The sequence below is a fragment of the Thrips palmi genome, unplaced genomic scaffold (genome assembly GCF_012932325.1).
Source record: "Thrips palmi isolate BJ-2018 unplaced genomic scaffold, TpBJ-2018v1 HiC_scaffold_7, whole genome shotgun sequence".
Classification (NCBI taxonomy): Eukaryota; Metazoa; Arthropoda; class Insecta; order Thysanoptera; family Thripidae; genus Thrips; species Thrips palmi.
This window is the reverse complement of record NW_023144634.1, coordinates 1,058,682-1,079,994: the sequence shown is the minus strand read 5'-3', so window position 1 is coordinate 1,079,994 and position 21,313 is coordinate 1,058,682. Positions and strand designations below refer to the sequence as shown.

The 21,313-nt window shown below is 41.3% G+C and overlaps 2 protein-coding genes across 3 annotated transcripts; one reads left to right on the top strand and one right to left on the bottom strand.

Annotated features, from left to right (window-relative positions):
- Nucleotides 1–317: 317 nt before the first annotated feature.
- Nucleotides 318–11,811, bottom strand: LOC117652686. The gene is made up of 5 exons (XM_034397776.1): nucleotides 10,922–11,811; nucleotides 9,867–10,175; nucleotides 8,861–9,001; nucleotides 5,412–5,537; nucleotides 318–509 (listed from the first exon to the last, which is right to left on the bottom strand). The coding sequence occupies exons 1-5, from the start codon at nucleotides 11,105–11,107 to the stop codon at nucleotides 318–320; spliced, it is 954 nt and encodes a 317-aa protein (XP_034253667.1). The 5' UTR covers nucleotides 11,108–11,811.
- A 7,496-nt stretch (nucleotides 11,812–19,307) lies between these two features.
- LOC117652831 lies at nucleotides 19,308–21,067 on the top strand. Of its 2 annotated transcripts, none has more exons than XM_034397987.1 (6): nucleotides 19,308–19,517; nucleotides 19,743–19,817; nucleotides 19,903–19,965; nucleotides 20,147–20,300; nucleotides 20,393–20,652; nucleotides 20,746–21,067. In XM_034397987.1, the coding sequence occupies exons 1-6, from the start codon at nucleotides 19,470–19,472 to the stop codon at nucleotides 20,749–20,751; spliced, it is 606 nt and encodes a 201-aa protein (XP_034253878.1). In that variant the 5' UTR covers nucleotides 19,308–19,469; the 3' UTR covers nucleotides 20,752–21,067. The 2 variants fall into 2 exon arrangements, with proteins under 2 accessions (XP_034253878.1, XP_034253877.1); XM_034397986.1 differs by having other exon boundaries at nucleotides 19,308–19,523.
- Nucleotides 21,068–21,313: the final 246 nt, after the last annotated feature.

The following is a 21,313-nucleotide window of genomic DNA, read 5'->3' as shown; positions in this document are numbered from 1 at the left end:
TGGTCTAAGCTGCTTCGACTATTGAGTTTGGCCTATAGAGTTCGCTTTCTATAGCTTGGCCTATATGGCTGAGACTATGTATACGCATTTGAATATAGAATTAATAATGGGAAGAAACGTCTGGCAAACTAAAGGTATGGGGGGAGGGGGGGCGGTCACTTCGAACGTTCAAATCTCCCAACAGGGTGCTTCGCTTCGCTCAGCAATAAAAGGATTCTCAGTCAATAAATAATTGTCACAAGAATTTTGTCTACTGCTTTTATTGATACTTCTTTTCAGTAAACACAACATGGAGGGCGTCTGCAACACGGTCGCAGTCACCCTGTTAGGTCGCTGATTACTCGAACGTGGTTGTACCAGCCCTCGATGGCGTGGAGGAACGTGGCGCGGTCCATGACGAACAGCCCGGTCACTCGGATTAGGCAGCCTCGGCCCAGAGTGCTTTGCATCATGCCGAGACGCGTTCGGCGCTGCGCGGTGGTCTCCTCCAGCCAAGGGCCACAGTACGCCTGAAGTACAAGTTCAAGGCAGTGCACTGTTAGAAATTAGCTCCGAAATTTTATGGAGAAGAACCCTATAACTGTTAAAAAATTCGGATTGAAATTTCATAACATGTTAATGTAATTATTATCACTTTTCTGTTATGAAATTTCATGGCGATTTTCTGCAATGAAATAAATTTCATTGCAGAAAATCACCATGAAATTTCATAGCAAAGTGTTGTGAAACTTCATTAAATTGTTAATGAAAATTCACATGCAAGTTTTGACATTTTATTTCCAATCGTGGTATTGTATTTCATAAAGGGGTAATGTTATCTCGACCAGTATCTTGACTCTCAGTTCAACACCAGTTCTAAAAATTGCAAGCGGGCGAAGTCCACCTTAGACATAGATCTTTACCCGGAGTGATACTCAGGGAGATGAGTTGGTGGCATGTTGCACCACAACCACGAGGAGGCTCTCGCTGGACTTAACCCAATGGCCGACTGTAGGCGCCAGCGAGTCGCAACATGGTTCTGCGTTTTTCTCGACTTCAGAGTAATATTTTGTTTAACACTTTTAGCATACGTCTAGAGTAGATATTCACTTAGGTAACCAAGGATAAACTTTTGAAAAAAATATTGATTTTACTTAAATGAATAGGCAAAACTTACAAGTGAACGAACACGGCACTCCGAGCGCCACCTAGCGGCAGCTTCTTGAAACCTGACTTTGAGCCCAGGTGGCTGACAGGCCGCACCATGTGAGCAGTGGATTGACCACAGTTTGCGTTAAATGATACTAAAATTGTTTTTTGGTGCGACGTTTTATTTACTACTCATATTATCACGCTACATTTACTCAGGGAAGAGCATAGGAATATTTTGAATCACGATTAGGTTCAAACTCAGTCAAACCTGAAGTTCCTTCCACCCGGGCAATGTAAGAGCCATCAAAACCTGCCCATTACAAGTCAAAGACCGACATGAAATTTTATATCTTGGTTATAAATTTTCAGAACCACACTAAATTTGTAGTTTCACGTTTTGACTTTTCATCAAATCTGACGTTTCATTGCAGACTTGATTTTTCAAGGAGATATTATAACGTTTCATGGAATGTGTTCTGACATTTCATTATATTTATGAAATTTTATGGCCGCTATGAAATTTAATGGCGTTCATGAATTTTCAATGCATATTTGTAATGAAAATTCATAACATTTTTAACAGCGTTCATGGAGACTCCATTCATTTTCCATCTTTATTCGGAGGGATTTTCTCAGGGCTTAAGCAGATGTTCTTCGGAGCATTACTAGGGTCCTGATGAGAGGTAAAATGCATGCCTTTTCTCAGATATGTTAAAGAGGGCTTCGCTGAAGCATTCTTTAGTCTGAAATGGCCAAAGAAGGGAAAAACCCCTTTCGAGTTCATTTCACTTATATCCTGTAGCTTACCCTTAATATTATGAAAACTGAGCTAAACAAGAAGGAGTTCACCTTTCCCTCATTTTTTAACTGGTAGCAAACCCTTTTTTTCGTGTTCTCGTGATAGTGAAGCATGCATTTTTGTTCAAAATTCCGAATTTTTTCGGAGAAAGCCCAGAGTTTGCCTTTATGGAAAGCTCCATGCAGAAGTTTCGGAAAAACTCCATGATTTTTCCAATTATTTTTATCGGAATTTTTTGACAGTGTGGCGGATCCAGAGTCGGCCCAAGAGGGGGGGGGAGTAGCACTTTTTGCCTACGTACAAGGGCAAAGTGGTGCTTTTTGCCTACCTTTGAGGCGGCTACCTAGGGGTCAAGGGGGGAGGGGGCATTGTCCTATGTCCCCCCCGTCCCCCCCCCCCCCTTGGATCCGCGCTTCCTTGGTTCAAAGCCGCACTTTAAAGTAGTACATCAGCTAGGGTTTCCCGCCAAAAAAATTTAAAATTAAAATTTGTCGTAATGCTCTGCGCTTTGCATCAAGTTACAGATAAAGCTCCAAACCCTATTTTAAATTATATGCAATTTTGATGTTAACCTACAGGGTTTTGACTAATTCAACTATAAAAACGGCCAAAGTCGCGTTTTGACCAAAAAGAGAGCATTTTTTAGACATTCTTTGTTCTGAAGTTCTCACCTATGGACAGGAACCCCCGTTTTTCTGGAAGGATTTTGATTCTATGTTGTGTTTTTTTATCTAAATATAGTTTTTCATTGCCTTCTTATTACTCCTTATGTGCCAAAAGTAAACGTTAGCGTGTTTTTTAGACCCATTCCCCATACTCCACAAATCGAAGAGTGTACATGGTATGCTCTAACTGGAGCATGCCTGCAAGCACGCTCTAGCTAGCGCATGCCTGCCAGGCATGCACTAACTAGTGCATATATGCCATGTACACGCTAACTGAAGCATGCATCTAGTGCATAAGGGATAGGGAGTTGTCTGCATCAGGAAGCGTGTACATGGCATGTATGCGCTGGTAAGTGCATGCTTGGCAGGCATGCGCTAGTTAGAGCGTGCTTGCAGGCATGCTCCAGTTAGAGCATACCATGTACACTCTTCGATTTGTAGAGTAAGACCCATGTTAAAGATCCCAACTTTGACTGCATTTATCTCAGAAACGAGTTCAGAATGGAGCATTTTGTTTGGTAACACTGACTTCAGCGCATGATTTTCTATCGATATGGATCAAATGGGGAACTTTTTGAATACTTGTTTTGTAACTGATGTAAGGGAGAGTGGGGTAATTCCGGACGCTTTTTTTCTTTTTGGTCTTTGAGCTTGAATATGCTTCTTGGGTTAAATGTTATGACAGGAGAGTAAAGTATGGACCTTTACCTTCAAAACGGTATACATGAAAGCCAAATCTCAGCAACGGTTAGGGAGATATAGGCGCCTAACAAAAGCCCTGCACGTGTCCGGAATTGCCCCAGGCTGGGGTAATTCCGGACGACCTATGGGGCAATGCCGGACGACCTTAAAATTTGACACTACTCGAGCTTACTTTCGCTTGTTTTGATGTGAGGCATGCCCCTAGAAGGCGTTTAAGGACATTTGCTGCGAAGTGAAGTGTTTGATTATTACTCAAAGCATATTATAAGGAATAATTTCTATCAAAACCCCTAAATTGACAACACTGTCTTGAGTAAAGCTCTTAAACATAGCTGCAATGCTATTTTTCGTTCTTTCTTTATCCTTCTTAACGGTGGGGATGCATGTCCACAATTTTGAACCCACTACCTTAACATTATGCGGGAAATTGAAGAAAATAACCCTTATTGTCCGGATTTACCCCACAGGTAGTGAAAACCTTTGATGTTCAACTGTAAGAAAACGGCGAGCCATACGAGCACTCCCGAAACGCCAAAGTAAAGTCCAATGACCATTAAATATGATAAAATTTTAGTCATGGGACTGAACTTGACGGTAAGGTACGATAAGTACATGGAAATACGAGGGAAAGATGCAGCTTTTGCCTTTTTTTGATGGTACTCAAATTTCGGGAAGCGACCACAGGCAAACGGTTTGACCTCCTACTTTAGCGATTTGGAATTCTCCTTTTAAACTGATTATCTTCCTCTGTTAGGCGGGCTTTTGAGTTATCTTCATTCAAACCCAGTGAAAATCGAAGTGTCCGGAATTACCCCGTGTCCGGAATTACCCCACTCTCCCTTACTACTTTAAGGCCTTACACACAGGTTTGGTTAGGTTGACCATCTTATAAAATACTCGTTTTAAATACTTTTTTAAAGATTTGGTGTTTTAGGTATTCTTACTCGCGCTGCTCGCTGGGGGCTCCGCCCCCAGACCCCCGCATGTGTGGAGCGCGTGCCGAAGTATTTTCAGTAAGTCCGACGTGACCAAAGGCAAGGACCTAAGGAAGTAAATGTCCTGCTTCTTTGAAAGCTCTATTTAACCGCTTTTGACCATATATTAAGGCTACTTTTACTGCCCAAATAGATAGCTTTTATTGCATTGGCTACTGTGGCAGTCAATGGGTGCATACAAGGTCCGGAAAATATTGAAGACTGCTTTGACAAGGATAGAGGTGAAAGGAAAAAAACCTTGGGTCTCTACGACCACTCCTTGACCCCAAACATTTCTATGAGTGAGTGAGTCAGTCAGTCAGTCGGATTGGGGCTATATAGGTTCTTGATTGCTGAGTGAGGGAGTCAGTCAGTCGGATTTTGGGGCTTTATAGGTTCTTGATGACAATTGATGATTGATTTTGAGTATGTTGCCGGGGACGGGGACCCGATTGCGGCACAGTTTCGGAAATGTCTCGACCAGACCTACCGATGGGGCGAATAAAAATTTTTAGTCGGTCGGTCCCCTTTTTTGAAGATTGAGTAGGTTTGCTCGGAAACGGTGAGGAATTTGGTCCCCTTTTTTGATGATAAAGTGGGTTTGCTCGGAAACGGTGAGGAATTTTCAACTTTTGGGATTTTTCCCAATTTTCCCATAAAATTTGGAATCGGATGGAGAAAACCGCAAGTCTCTACGACCACTCCGTGACCCCAAACATTTCTATGAGTGAGTGAGTGAGTGAGTGAGTGAGTCAGTCGGATTGGGGCTAGGTTCTTGATTCATATTTTGTAACTTAAAATACTTCTTTGTACTGATCCTGGATCCTGGATGGCATGGAACAGTCACTTTTCCTTTCGATGAAGAAAAGCTTCATCTTGCGATCAAAGTTTCTTAGATAAGAATTAAGACCGGACCTAAAGAAAAAGAACGCTTCACTTCAACCACCTCTATGGTCCAAACCAAAAATATGGACAAGAAACTTTAAACAGCCTAATAAAAAAATAAAAACCAAATTTTTATTGTTACAACAAAAGTTGGAAATGTTGTTTTCATTTTTTATTGGGCTGTTTTAAGTTGCTGGTCTGCTGATTAAAAGTGCGTAGATGAGTGGGCCTGAATAAAGCATCGAACGCTCTCACCTGAAATGACAGGCCGGCTCTTTCCTTTCTAGTCCAGTCTCCAGCAAAGCAAATCGGTAACAGTACGATGAAGATGACTGGTGTTGTGGACAGTGAGTAGAAGTCGTATTTGCCTCGAGTCACTGCCTGAGGAGAAGGCAGGGAGACATTACGGTGTCGCGGGCAAATCTTGCAACTTGGCAGTCAATGATCGTCTGGTGCACTGGAAACCTCATTGCACATTGGAAATATTTCCCAGAGAAGTCAAAACTACGAGTCGTCAAAAAAAATTCAATTTTCGAGATTTTGACTGAAGGTGTGTTCACGCTCGTGTCGCGTTGGGTAACCGAGAGTGGCGGACGTGACACGAGCAGATACGTGCACCCTTAAAACCTCACGAGGTATTTTGAGCATACATACGTACAAACTAATTTACTTTGTTGTACGAAGAGTTCGTAAATTACGAAGTATTTTCTTTGTAAGCTTATGCATGGCTTATGTATGCTCGAAATACTTTGTTCTTACAAACTGCTTTGTAAGACCTGAAATAGTTTGTAAGATTTTCTCAGTGGCGAGGCAAACGGTGTATGGCGGGAGGGGAATGATGTGGAAATGGTCAGGGGGGGGGGGGGGGGTCGCACAGAGCCATTTGCCGATGTCGCGAGGCAGTGCGAAGGCAGTTTTGCCTTAAAGATGGGCAAAAAGGATCCCGAACACGCTGATAAGCGCCGGGCTGAATCGTCTTGTCCGCTTATCCTAGAGTGGACCTGGTCAGCTCATCCTAGAGTGGACCTGGTGTGGACCACATTAGGTCCTCCCAAAATATGTTCCACGCTTCAAAACGTGTACACTCTCAACATCTTATGATCGTTTTTATACGTATTACGATGGTTTTTCATCGTAAGGTACGCATAAATTTGCACATACGTAATATGCATAGATTTCAGCGTAAGGTATGGATGATTTAATCGTATAACGCATGGTTTCTTCATAAGGTACGCATGATTTCATCGTATTACGCATGAATATCATTGTAGTACGTATGTTCTCATTTCAACGTAAGTTATGATGACCCTTTCATCATAAGAATCTGAGGGTGTACCAATCTGGTCCACACTTAGATAAGGAGTGTACAGCTGTAGAGTAGATATGCACTGCAAATCCGCAGGCGATAGGCGATACTTGAGAATTTTTATTTGGCGATACACTGTTAGAAATTAGCTCCAAAATTTTATGGAGAAAAACCCTATAATCACGTACATGGAGACTCCATTCATTTTCCATCTTTTTTCGGAGAGATTTTCTCAGGGCTTAAACAGATGTTCTTCGGAGCATTATTTGGGTCCTGGTGGGAGGTAAAATGCATATCTTTTCTCAGATATGTTCACTGGTAAAACTAAAGCGTAGTATTACCCACTGTTTTCAAGCGTAATCAGTTTACGCTTGACCTCACGCGTAACGGGCTCATCCGCCAAGATTCCCCCTATCTAAATGCATGGGGGAATTTCTAGCCTATGCTTGATTTTAAGCGTAACGTCTTCAAGCGTAACTTTATGCTTGACTCAAGCATAGAGTTACGCTTTAGTTTTACCAGTGTTGAAGAGGGCTTCGCTGAAGCATTCTTTAGTCTGAAATAGTCAAAGAAGGGATGATCTCCTTCGAGCTCATTGGACTTATATCCTGTAGCTTTCCCTTATTATTATGAAAACCTGAAGAAAACAAGTAGGGGGTACCTTTCCCTCATTTTTTAACTGGTTGCAAACCTTTTTTCGTGTTTTCGTAATGAAGCATGCATTTTTGTTCAAAATTCCGAAACTTTTCGGAGAAAGCCCAGAATTTGCATTTATGGAGAGCTCCATGCAGAAGTTTCGGAAAAACTCCATGATTTTTCCATTTTTTTTCGGAATTTTCTGACAGTGTACAAATTAAGGGGAGGTTCTGGTGAAAATGCTATTTTCTCCTAAATAGGTCCCACTGTGAAAATTTGTTAAAAATTTGATGTCTTATCAAGAATTTATTAAAATTTTTCATTGGGGAGGCACATTCTATGCCCTGAACCCAGTCGCAGAGCCATTTTCCCCCATTTAGGCTATAACTTTAAAAATCTTCTTGCGCATACTATTTTGTCGTAAAAGGCTGGCTTAGACATTTTTCACTTCTTCAATTCATTTTTTTAAAATGCCGGCATGCACACCTCAAAATGTCAATTGCAGTTTTATTCGCAAGCTTTCTAACCAAGCATTTCACTATAATTGATCAAAAATGTACAAAATAGACAAATTTTAGGGACTTTTTCGCTTAAAAAGTTAATAATTAATAATATAATGGAAGTTTTGAGCTATGCATGCCGGAATCTTTTGAAAATGAATCGAAGAAGTGAAAAATGTCAAGGTCAACCTTTTACGACAAAATAGTATGCGCAAGGAGATTTTTTAAGATACAGCCAAAATAGGCTCAAAAAGACTCTTCGACTGGGTTTACAGCCTGGCATGTGCCTTCAAAAGTCAAATTTTAGTCTCCTCGATGAAAAATTTTATCTTCCGAACAAATTATGACTGTGGGATCCATTTGGAAAATGGCAAGATTTTCACCAGAACCTCCCCTTAAGTGTTGTCAAACAAACGGCCTTACCGAAAAGTATTGCCCTTAAAACGGCGATACACAAAAGTATCGCAAAAACTTGGCAATACTTTCGAGTATCGTCAAAATCTGGCATTAAGCATAGAACTAATCCCCCTGATTTGATCAAAGACAATTGTCAAATCTTGGCAGTACTTCAAAGTATCGCAAAATTTTGGCGATACTTTTGTGTATTGCCGCTTTGATGGCAAGATTTTTCGGTACGGCCGTTTTTTGACGATACTCAATTGTATTGCCAAAAGAGATACCAAAAGTATCACCTTTGGATTTAGAGCGTGGCGAGAAGTTGCTTAGTGGGCAGAAAAAGTTACAGACGCCGCACTCCGGTACACTATAAACTTAACTGTCTACTAAGTACACAATTACAAGTGCATGCTTGCAAGTACACACTTACAAACGCATGCTTGGCCAAGTACACACTTACAAACGCATGCTTGACGCATGGAGCTTTACGGCGTCAAGCATGCGTTTGTAAGTGTGTACTAGCAAGCATGCATTTGTAAGTGTGTACTTGGCCAAGCATGCGTTTGTAAGTGTGTACTTGCAAGCATGCATTTATAAGTTTAGGTTTGCAGTGTATGTTTGAGCTTCTTTAAGCCTCATGCTCTGGCAACACTAGGGCCACTCAGCACTCTCGAATTGAAACCCTGGATGCCTCAAATACAGCTAAGACAGCCCAAATGTGCCGATGCACAACGGTGATTATCTACGGCAGACTGGATCCCACAGGATGTCCACACCACCGTTGTTCATCCACATTTTCAACCACCTTGAACCGTCGAGTGTTCTTCAGTTCTTTCAATCGTGGTGTAAGTATAACAGGTGTTGACCTGGACTGTGCCCAGCAAAGGCAGGCCGAACAATCCAGGTAAGAGGTTGAAGACGACATCCGCCAAAACCTTGTCTGCAACGCAGAAGGCGGCTAGCAACTCACTCTGAAGTGAAGGCTGTAGCGAAGAGCACTGATCAACCTGCAGGAAGGATCATTTCGTGAACACAGAAAGATGTCACTTTCCTTAGCGGCCCGTTTCACAGGCGCAGCGCAGAAGAGTGTGGAAAAAGTGGGTTCTTTTTTTTTCATTTAATGGCGTCCTAAAAGCAGGGATCCTTAACTTACCTCAACTTACCTGTCTCAACTCGGTCTCAACGCATTCCTTAAGAATCTAAAGCGTTTTTCAGAAGTAGTGACAACTGCTTTGTTATTGCTATTGTAAAGAGTGCGAAAACCGTACGAAGTATTTTGAACATTCGTAAGGTGCATACTATTAAGTTTGTAACACGAAGAAATAGCTCGTAAATTATTGCGAACTATTTTCTTTGTAAGCTTACCTGCTCAAAATACTTTGTTATAATAAGCTTCTTTACTTCGTAAGGCTTCAATAATTTGAAAGGTTTTCAGAGTGAGTACTTTCGGCGTCTGAGAAATGTAACAATGACGTTTCCTAATGTTGTCTCGGAATGATCCTACATGGCGTGTCAGCTGGAATACAAGCACACTGAATGTCAAGGGACTCTTTTTTTGGTCCCATGAATGATGCAAATTTAAGCACATCCGGTGGTGATGCAATTTTGTGTCCGCCAGGCGGAAGAGATTGTGTAGTGAAAGTACATTGTGCAGCAGGTGTCGGGCAAATTGTGTCGCCAGACGGGAACAACATTGTGTCAGCGTCGGATGTGCCTCAAATTGCACCAATCGTTGGACCAAAAAAGTCCCACGCCATTTAGAGTGTAGCAGCTCCTCTCTCAAAGTACCCTGTTGGTGCAATGAAAACTGCTCCAAACGCATTGCAGCGCTTGACGCTGCTCATGGCTTTTGGATTCTCAGTTATACTTTACCTCAAGCGACCGCCCCACTGCCTTGTGCATTTCACCCGTCGCGGGACCTATCGTCGTGATGATGGGGTAGAGGGTGCAGCAGCTCAGGACGGAACAGACCGCAGCGATCCACCACAAAGGCGCCATGGCCAATTCCAGGCACAGGTTGACCAGCCAGCTGTGGCCGAAGAGGAAGTGGCCCACGTGAAACACGCAGCGCGGCTCCGCCATGCTGGCCCTGCCCGTCGCCACAGGGACGACCCCGACCAGCGCGTAGGCATGGTAGAAGGCCAAGCACCAATAACTTTGCCGCGCCAGGAGCGCCAGCGGCTGCGAGGATATGCAATAACAGTACTCACTGAAATCCAAAGGGTGAGACATCTCACCAATTTTCGGCGACACAAAAAGTATCACCGAAGAAAAAAGGTCATACACTAATGTATCACCAAAAAGGGTTGTCGCACACGCATGTGTCACCGAAACAGGGTCGTACACAAATGTATCACCGAAAAATGTTCAGACAACGCCGAGATTGGACCTTGTTTTCCTGGTAAAGTTTTACCCTTTTCCGGTGAGACATTTGTGTAAGACGCACTTTTCGGTGATACATTCGGGTACGACCTTTTTTCGGTGATACATTCGTGTACGCCTTTTTTTTGTGATACATTTTAGTATCACCTTTTTTCGGTGCGTCAGTTCTGTCCTTAATTATTACGAAGCGATGCTTCGTAGACTTTGAACTGTGTTGTTATTTCCCGTAATTTTAAATATAATTACAGGGGTGAACTTCGTTTTTCCCCTGATCATAGTCTAAGAAATAGTCGGCTAGAGCAAGTTCTTTCTTGCTCTGCTTTTCTTCATCCTTACACTGCCATCATAACGTAACATGCAAGAAATGATTCGTTAAGGGTATGCACTGACCTGGAAGTACTTCTAAATACATATTCGGGAAGCTAAAAAATAAATTGTCCGTTTTAAAAGAAGCCGCACTAGTTGCGGATTAGAACTTTAACGCTTATAACAACGTTATGATGCCCCTTTGTGGTAAGGATCCCAGCAAAGTGCACTGCGAATACCTTGCGAGAGTGGCTTGTCTCTTCGAGTGTCCTGGCGACCTTCGCGAGCCGGTGGAAGCTGAGTTCGATGCTCGAAGAATGGCGCCAAAACGCCAACTGGGTCGCGCCGCACGAGTACAGCCCGAGCAGGTAACGCACGGTACTGAAAAGCTCTTCGACGGTAGCCGCGTTTACTGTGTCCACCATGTGTATGACGAAGAAGAATGCGGAAATGTAGAAGCTAAGCTGCAAATCATTCAAGATTATTACAGTTGTCTCTTAGCCCACACTCTCATTCAGGGGTGTTCTAAAACTTGACGCCTTTAGTCGCTTGCCTTAGGTTTTGTACCACCTTGAGTCGCCTCACCACGTAACGCCAGAAGGCGCCTCAAAACAAAGCGCCTTAGGCGCTTTCTTTTGAAACACCTTGGGCCCAAACCACTGCATGAGAGAGCAATGCATGGCTGCTTAGGCTCACTTGCAAAGGTGTGTCCCATGTAAACACCTTTCACTTTGATTTTACTAGTGGGGGTGCGCCCAGGCCAAACACCCCTGCTGCACTATGGATGCAGCGCAAGGTGTATGCTGGCCATACACCTTGCGCTTTCTTTGCATGGCAGTGGACAAGGTGCGTGGAGACTAAACACCTTCAGCCTAGGCTGAAGTAGGCGCAAAGGTGTGTGGTCTGCAAACACCTTTATGACCTACCGCATTTGTGCTGACTGGGGTGCGCTCTGGGCAAACATCTTTTGTCATCATTGGGAGAAATACCTGTGTACTTTGGTAGATGTTGAAGTTTCGACTGCTTCCGCTGCATTCTTGGTAGTGACTGTTAGTACTTCAAACCAAACCCGACTAAATTCCCTTACAGTCATGTTTACCTACTACATGTACTTTAGAAGTTGACCTCAAGAAATCAATCACAAGAATGTTGTTAGGTGTTGATATTCAATAATAAATAGAGTATTCCATTACCGTAGAACGGCGTAATATGAGACAAATTTCGAGTTTTTTTGTGAATTTCCCCCTTTCAATTTCAATTTGAGGTACTGAGGTGTCCATCACTTGTTCATTGACCCTTCGGCTACACTCGCACCAAATTTCAGATTTTTAGGTGCAGTAGGGACCTTTCAATAACCCTCGGAATGCCGTCCCATATTTCCCTGCAATGTGGGGTAATATGAGACAAAAGAAAGAAATGTCAAAGAAGTATGGATAATTAAATCATTTAGGCGGGTTTGGAGCTTTTTAAGTTCTTTTCATTCATTGTAAAGATGATTGGAAACTATAATGGAGACGATATAAAATCTGGAGGGGACAAAAATGGGTGTCACTAAAGAGAGCCGAAAAATGTATAAGAAGTCATGAGTTGTGCCTGTCACATGAAAATACTAAACGAAGAGCATAGATGCCGGTCAGATAGTAAAACAAATTCGTGTTAAAATCATTATTACTTGAAATTATTAACAGTGGAGTATGTTTGGCCTCATGTTTCAAGCGAAAAGAGGTGTGTCTATTTTCCCTGCAAGGTAACAAAATTGTATTCCATCTGGAACAGGCAGCCCGAGAGTAGACATAACGGAACCAAATTTTGTCCCGATTATGTTGACATAATTGCCTACAGATTTAAACCTCGTTCGGACGAGAACCCAAATCTAACCGAGGTTTCTGGGGAGGTTTTTACTAACTTTATAAAACTTGTTAAAATTAAGAGGTTTTTCGTTTGGTTCTTAATAATCCTGGCGAGTCTGTGATTGCCTTCGTGCGTTTCCTGTGAGCTGCCACGGCCTCCTAGATCACGAAAAAAAATTCACGGTGGTCTTCTGAACAACCGCTATAGAGCAACACGACAAAAACCGAAAAAAGTGCGCTTTGTCTCGATTTTCCTTCATGTCTCATATTACCCCGTTCTACGGTAACGGTCCGGCGCATTACGGCCTTCAAGCGGCGGTCAGTTACAAAAGTCTCGCCACAAAATGGCATATTTGCCATATCGCCATTTTGTGGCGAGACTTTTGTGTCTGCTCACTTTGCGGCAAGACTTCTTTGTGTGACCAAATTCTGGCGAGACTTTCAGGTCTGACCAAAACTTGGCCAGACTTTGTCTCGCCGCTGGAGTGGCGAGAAATCTGACCTCTAGATTTGTAGTACAGTATTCAGCTTCTATCATTTTGCTGTCGGTATATGCAGAACTCCGCATCCACGCCTTAAATCTATTATTAAGTGGCCGCCTAAGCAATTGCCTGTGGTGTGATGAGGTGCACGACGCAAGAACATTGTAATTGATCCAGGAAGCGGAAGGGAATAACTTGACTTATCCCCAAATTGAGTTTTTAATTTATTATTGTGCCTTAGAATGGTTTACATCATTACACCAAATTATTTGACTGAATTCCAAGCAGTTTAGGAGAAAATCCACTTGGAAAAAGGGTATAACTCAACTTAACCCCTTTTACAGTCTAAATTTCATTGGAAAATGGAGATAACTCAACCTTAGTCTACATGAGTCCGTGTGACAAATTGGCAAAAGGATATAACTCAACTTGTGTTTTTATGAATCTAGTGTAAAAAGAATCAACTCAACTTAACCCCTGAAGGAAGAAAGCGGAAAAGAGACTCAGCTAACTGGCAACTAAACTTAACAAAAGCTGCAAGACACGCTGGACAAGCCTACGTCAATAGCAGTGGAAAAGAAGTAGCAGCTAAGGTGTTGAGAATTCCCTGTGGTAAAAGATGTAGATTACAGTGCAATGACCGCATCACACAAGAAGATAGACAGCGTGCACATGACAACTTCTACAGAACCAAAAATCGAGGGGTCCTATTCAAAAGATCTTATCTGCGCGTTCCCCCCAAGACAATCTTATCTTAAACGCAGGCGAATTTCACTCAGTTTGATCATTTAATACAGCTACAAATCAATATCATTTGTGATAAAATTCACTGAAATGTGGAGATGACAGATCAAAGAAACCAAACAGTACATGTAATCAAAGAAACCAAACAGTACATGTAAAAATATATTCCGCTTACTCTCGTACGTGTCCCAACTGGTCAAACTGGGTGAAATCCGCATGCGTTTAAGATAAGATTGTCTTGGGGGGAACGCGCAGATAAGATCTTTTGAATAGGACCCCTCGAAATGCTGAAGGAAAGTGGAAGTTCATTAGACTTTATGTGGAAAGCAAGGATCCCGAACGACCCAAAGATGTAAACAACCCAGTAAGGAAAACAAGAGAATATTCCTTGCCAGTTGGTGATAGTAAAATAGAAGTTTGCCAGACTATGTTTTTAAACACTCTAGTCATTAGTGATTATATGGTAGGTACAGCTCTTTCTACAAATATTGTCTCTCCAGACAAAAGAGGTGGAAAGCGAAAACAGGTAATGGTTCCTGATTATGTCCACACTTCAATTAAGGATCACATTGCTTCCTTTCCGAGAGTTGCATCACATTATTGTAGAGCTGATTCTACCTTTGAATACTTGGAGACCAAGGTCAAAAGTGTTGCTAATATGTTCCGCCTTTATCAAGAGTGGATCAAAGATAAGAATTATGGTCCAAAGATTGCAACTAAACGTCAATATGAAGATGATTTTTTTAATAATAAACACAGAATCAATTTCTTTCAACCAAGAAAGGATAGGTGTGATTTGTGTGTTGCATATGAAGTCAATGCAAATAATATGAGTGATGAGAGGAGAGAAGCATACGAGAACCATATCTTGCTAAAAGACTTAGCACATGCCCTAGCCATATCCGACAAAGAAAAGTATGAAAAGGGCAAAGTTAAAAACCATGTTCTGTGCCACTTTGACTTGCAAAAAGTGCACCTCTTTCCTGATACAAATGCTAGCAATGCTTACTATAGTAGAAAGTTAACTGCATTCGACTTCACTATTTTTGACATAAGTGCATCCCAAGGATATTGTTTTGGGTGGGATGAAACCATTGGCAAGAAGGGCACCAATGAAATGAGCTCATATGTTTTTTCCTACATAAAGAAAATGGTTGCAGAAGGGAAGCAGATATTTATATTTTGGACAGATAACTCACTGATACTTTGACATAGTGACGAATGTCCAAAATTTTGATAAAATGAGATTTTTGGCTGCGTTGTAGAACTTTTGATTTACTATCGCCTGGTGAAAAGCATGTATCGATATCTCTTCTAGATTCGGCGCAGGAAAATACTTCGAAATGACGAAAGTCCAGCTGTACTTTGACAAAATGACGAAAGTCCGCCGTACTTTGACAAAATGACGAAAGTCCAACCGCACTTTGACAAAATGACGAATGTCCAACCGTACTTTGACAAAATGACGAATGTCCCAACTGCAAAAAAAACGGATATAGTCTATCGGTGCGTTCCCAACAAGAGGAATATCCATGAAAACAGCGACGGCATGATCATGGAACATGCCCGGGATGAAAACTTTCATTTATTTTGTGTTAACAGTAAAGTTGGACTTTCGCCATTTTGTCGAATTACACATGGACATTCGTCATTTTGTCAAAGTACGGTTGGACTTTCGTCATTTTGTCAAAGTACGGCGGACTTTCGTCCATTTGGCCTAAGTTTCGTACGCTGAGAAATGACGAATGTCCACTATCTCGGGAACCAAGCTGCCGATTGCAACGGCTCTTGAACCCAAAGAACACGTATTCCTTCAGGAGTCTGTGGTATAAAATTTTACAATCAAATCCAATACCTCTATCTTCCAGCTCAATTTTTAAACTTGTTTTGGCTCTCCTGAAAAATCAGATATTGTGGACATTCGTCACTATGTCAAAGTACCAGTGAACTGTGCTGCCCAAAATAAAAACCGATACTTGTTTTCAATGTACCTGCTAGCTTCTGCACAGCTAGGTGTGAAAATTATTCATCGTTACATGATCAAAGGACATACTCAGAATGAAGCGGACTCAATGCATGCTCGTATCGAGTCATCAAGCAGAAATGAAACCATGTTTGTTCCAGAGGACTGGTACAAAATAATGGACACAGCAAAAGTGACTGGAAATCCGTACATTGTCAAGAGGATTACAAACTCTGATATTTTTGATTTTCACCCCCTTACTGACAAGCTTTTGACCTGGCCTGCCCATTGCCAGTGGAATGATGTTGCCGAAGTTCTTGTGGACCACAAAGAGTTACCATGGCAGATCAATGTCAAGTATGACCTGGGTGATCAAGAGTACACTAATATTAAAATAAAATCTAAGAATCGAGGTCATCCTGTAAACCTGTCAACATATCAACCCAAAGCTGCATATTCTAGTCCTCTAGAAGTTACGTATTTAAAGAAGAAGGATTTGCTTGAATTGTGTAATACTGGTGTTGTGCCTCAAGAACACATACACTTCTATCAAAATATGAAGACCTTACCACCTGCCAAAAAGAAGGCTGGCGAGTTCTACAGAGACGAGTGCCAAGATGTAGATGATCCTCGAGAACATGTTTGAATGATCTGTGTTATGCATGCTAGTTATTTTTATTCATTATTTTATTTCAAAGATATTGTGATTGTAAATGTTGGAGTTTTTGTGACTTGCGAGCTCTACAGAGACAAGGGTCAAAATGTAGATGATCCTCGTGAATGTGTTAGAATACTCTGCGTTATGCATTTAAAGAAATTATTACAAAAGTAAATATGTTAATGTAAACATTTGCATGTAACTTGCAACCCACAAACTGAAACAAAAGAGATATCCACATGGGGTTTTCACCGATAGATTCAGCATGTTAATGTGCATCTTTTAAGCAATGGATCATCAAATTAGGTCAACTAGAACAGATTCTGGGTTTCACTTTGAATGGAAAAATCATTAAAATTGTCCCCAAATTAATTCTTTACCAACTTTTTTCTCCCGGTTATATGTCCTCAGACCTGAAGTCATTTCTGACAACTAGAAGTGAAATGGAAAACAATGACACCAAAATGAACTCCAACAGATAGAATTTAGGCCTTGGTCAGGGCACTTCAAATTTGAAAAAACTGTCTCCGGAGGCTTCGGAGGACAATCTGGTCATGTAACTTGCAACCCACAAACTGAACCAAAAGAGATATCCACATGGGGTTTTCACCGATAGATTCAGCATGTTAATGTGCATCCTTTAAAAATCATCCAATTTGGTCCTAGGGAAAAGATTCTTTTGTCCCAACTTTGAACCCGAAAACTCATTAATCATTTCCCATTAATTCTTTAAATTTTTTTTCCCCAGTGATATGTTGACCCGAATTCATTTCAGACAACTAGAAATAAAATGGAACTAAATGACACCAAAGGCAGCCACATCAGATGAAAAATTGGCCTTTAAAAGCGAACCAAAATTTGGCCAGACCGTTCCGGAGGGTTCGGAGGACAATCTGGTCATGTAACTTGCGACCAAAACTGAACCAAAAGAGATATCAACATGGGGCCTTCACCCAAAGATTAAGCATGTTAATGTGCATCCTTCATAAAAATTTATCCAATTTGGTCCGGTGGAACGGATTTTGTGTCCCAACTTCCAGTGCACCCGACCTGAGTTACACTCATTTCATTAGTTTATTGAATTATTTTTTTTCCAAGTGCTATAGTTGACAAAATTGTCTTCAGATCCCTCAAATATGAGTAAAATGGAACTAAATGGCACCACAGGCAGCCACATCTGGTGAAAATTGGTCACTGAAAAGACCGAACCAATTTCAGGACCCAGACCGTTCCTAGCTTCGGAAAGTAAAATGCTGGGATAAACAGAGACGCAGAATCTGAACCAAATATGATAGAGACATGAGGCTTTCACCCAAAGATTAAGAATTGAAAGGCGCTTCTTTTCATGAATGAAGGAGCCTTTGGGGTGGTGGGGTTCCAAACCCAGGTCCTGAGAAGTGTGGTCAGAGTCATGTTTGGGAAAGCTTTGATGAATTACTGAAAGTAGGAGCCAATAAATGGATTGCCATTTTTCAAAATGAAGTGCATTATTTATTTGGTGTGGGCAACTGTGAATCTGATAGCTATGCCATGGGATAGACTTCTAGCATAAGTAGAAATAGAGATAAAGCCATTTTAAAAATATACTTCTGGCCATTTCAGTCAAATTGCTGTCCTTAACAGAAATCCCAATGTGGAAAGAGAACGACTGCAGACACAGCCATAGAGTTGTCACCAAAAGATTCTGCCTGATTTTCTGCTTCTTTTGAGCCATGACTGAGCCATAAGGTCCAAGGGGTTCTTCTTCAATATCCTGGGATGTCGGCCCATGAACTAATCAGACAACCACAGTGAGGTATCGGAAGAGGGTGTGGCCACATAACACTGGACCTAGAAACAGAATGACTCCACAGGGAGTCAAGCAATTTTGAGCAAAAGATGAAGCATGTAAGTGTGATCATTTTAAGCTTTGAATGAGTAAGTTGGGTCCAGTAGAACAGATTCTGGGTCCAAATAAGTGTCAAGATGACACAAATTTTGATATGTTTGATAAAAATTGCAGAATACATTTTTCCAGGGTTCCTTATGCATGGTTCTGCTACTTAATCTGTCAGATATGATTCAAATGCAATCCTCCTAAGGCACCATAGTCCCTGTGAGACAGGGTTGAAGCTCTCCATTAGGCCGATGAACTAGTCAGACAACCACAGTGAGGTATTGGAAGAGGGTGTGGCCAGATAACTCTGGACCTAGAAACAGAATGACTCCACAGAGAGTCAAGCAATTTTTAGCAGAAGAAAAAGCATGTAAGTGTGACAAAGTGATTTCTCTGTTTATAAGCATTTTAAAAAGCAAGTCTCTCTCACTAATCTGGCTAAATTTGGTCGGATCTGGGTATCACTAGGTTAAATAGTGTTGCCGTGATTGGGCTGACATTCTGCCGTATGGAGGACTGACACACAAGATCTTAATTCTGTGTTTGTCTGCCTCGCAGGCTCACGACCTCGTGCCCCTCGACGTCGCATCGCTCCGTGGACTCTCGTCTGCATTGTTTGCAGTGCATCTGCATTGGAAGTGGAGTTGGGAGGAGTGGGGAGAAATCAACAATCACATCATTCAAAAAAAGGTAAGGATAGCCATCTCTCATAGAAGCTCAAGTGCGGAACACTCCACTGGTTTCCCTTTTGAGTTGTGTAACAGACAAATTTTTGGGCGAGACGGCCCCTTGTGGTGCTGAAACGGCGATAACTGCAAGTACCCATAGCTTGATCACTCCACCAACGTCGAGCGGTCTTTCCCTTCTTCTTAATTGAATCATGAACGGACGGCTTGCTATCAACGTGGACAAGTGATGCGTGCTGGCCACGGCCACCTCATCATGTATTAGAGGGTTGAGGAAGGTGAAGGAATTTGAATTTGGCGCCGGATTGCGAACAGGCAGGAGCTGGCAGGGAACGTTTTCGACTGTCCTACCGGGCGGTGACTATGGTGTCTTTCGTGTCAGTCGTGTCACACTTAACTAGGAGCACAAATCTTTTACATTTTAACGTAACTTGGTGGTTTCTTTTATAATAATTACCATAGACTTAAAAATTACCTTAGGCTTTTCTGCCTCACCTATTCTGTTTCGTTGTGAAGCGGGTTGTTTCTATGAGGGCAGAGGTTGACACGGATGATGAGGGTTATGAGGGGCCCATGGTACTGGTGAGAATAACAACATTTAACTATTTTTATAAATTCGAACGTCTCATTACCTTGTGTGAATGTTGACAGACGATTTTATTTTTCAAATGCAGTCTCTGCTTGTTAATGATCAACGGAAATTTTTCACAGTAGAGAGCTCTGACAACATACCATATATCTAAATCTTATCTTTCTTGACTTTTTGTCAAAAGTGAAACAGAACTTTTGTTTTTGTTTCAGGATTTGGAAGAAGATGCTTTAGAAGATATTTTAACCTTCCCTCAAGATCAAAAGCAGAATGACACCTTTACTCAGGTATGATGAGATGAATGCCCACTGAAGATATCAACATCACTGAGGTCCTTATCCATTATTCTTACGGAATGTGTATCTGTTTCAGAGTCCACAAGAAAACGGCTTGAAGGGAGTTGAGGCAATAGAGCGATTGAACCTCAAGGTCAAGGTAAGAATATAATTTCGAGTCCAAAGTAGGATGGCATATTGCACTAGATTTTTAAACTTAATACTGTGGAAATTGTATTCGATCTTTCATCTTAAGTGTAGTCAGTGGGAAATTTCTCCAATGTACTCATCTGCCTCGAATACCTTGATTTGTCGTAACATTAATAAAATTTTGTTGGCAGGAACTCTCCTCACAAGTTGGCAAGATTATGAATGAGGCCAAAACCTTTCATACTTCTGAAACGCAGACATCAAGAAACTCGGCTATACCAAATGCTTCACATGACATGAGAAAAACGCTGAAGAGAGGAAGGAAGCCGAAACCTAGTCCCAAGGGTATTAGTAGAGATTGAAAAGTTATATACCAATAAGGAATTTGTCTTGCTACAATGTAACAGTTTGTTGCTTTCTTTCTCTATTTGGACTAGGTGTCAAGCTGTTAAGGTCATGCCCAATTTGTTCGAAGAAGCAGCTGAGCACCAACCTCACCAGACATTTGAGAGGGTACCATGGTGTTGAAGATGTAGCTCGTCTTTCAAGCTTGAGCACAAAGGCATCGATGCAGGCTCAATGTACAGAGGTCTCTTTTAACGATTTGCCCAAAATCATTCAGACCAACTGGACTGACGAAGAAACAAGAAAAGATGCATTGAATTTCCTTAGAAAGTACAATTTAAGTGTTTTAGAGGTGAGGGTTTCTTTAAATCAATTAAATGAACAGTAGTTTGGAAAAGGTGTTATAAAAACAACTCATATCATCCAATCCCCATCTTTTCTACAGGATTAATCAGTGCATTCAAGAACGCCCTTAGCACGAATGAAAGGAGTGGCTAGCGTCCATGAAGAAGCATAGTAAGAAATCATACTGATTTGTTTCAGTTTGGAACTTGGAATCGATGACACACTTGGTAAAGTAGACTTCATCATTGGTTTTGTATCGGTTTTCTTTAGATCTTTAGATATTCATTTGGAGTTTAAAATTTCAAATGTAAAATTGGATGGTACAGACCAAAGTTGCTAATTTGTATCCACACTTTTCCTGTCAAGCTATTTCGCACTATAGGGTTGGAGATGTGTTTTTATGTTAACGAATCAGTTTTCAAAACTGGTCACTTAATAAAACATACAAAATGACAATGTCTTTTCTTATTTTTAACCTTGCAACAAAGGCATTTCTATTTTTAAATCAATATATAACCACTGTTGCTTTGGAGTCCATACTTGAATGAATTGAAAACTTCAAACATATATGTGTTTTTTTATTAGTCATTTGAAAAATTATTGACCGTTGCACGTTTACATGAGTTATTTTAAATACAAATATACTCGTTTTTGTAACGGTTTTAATA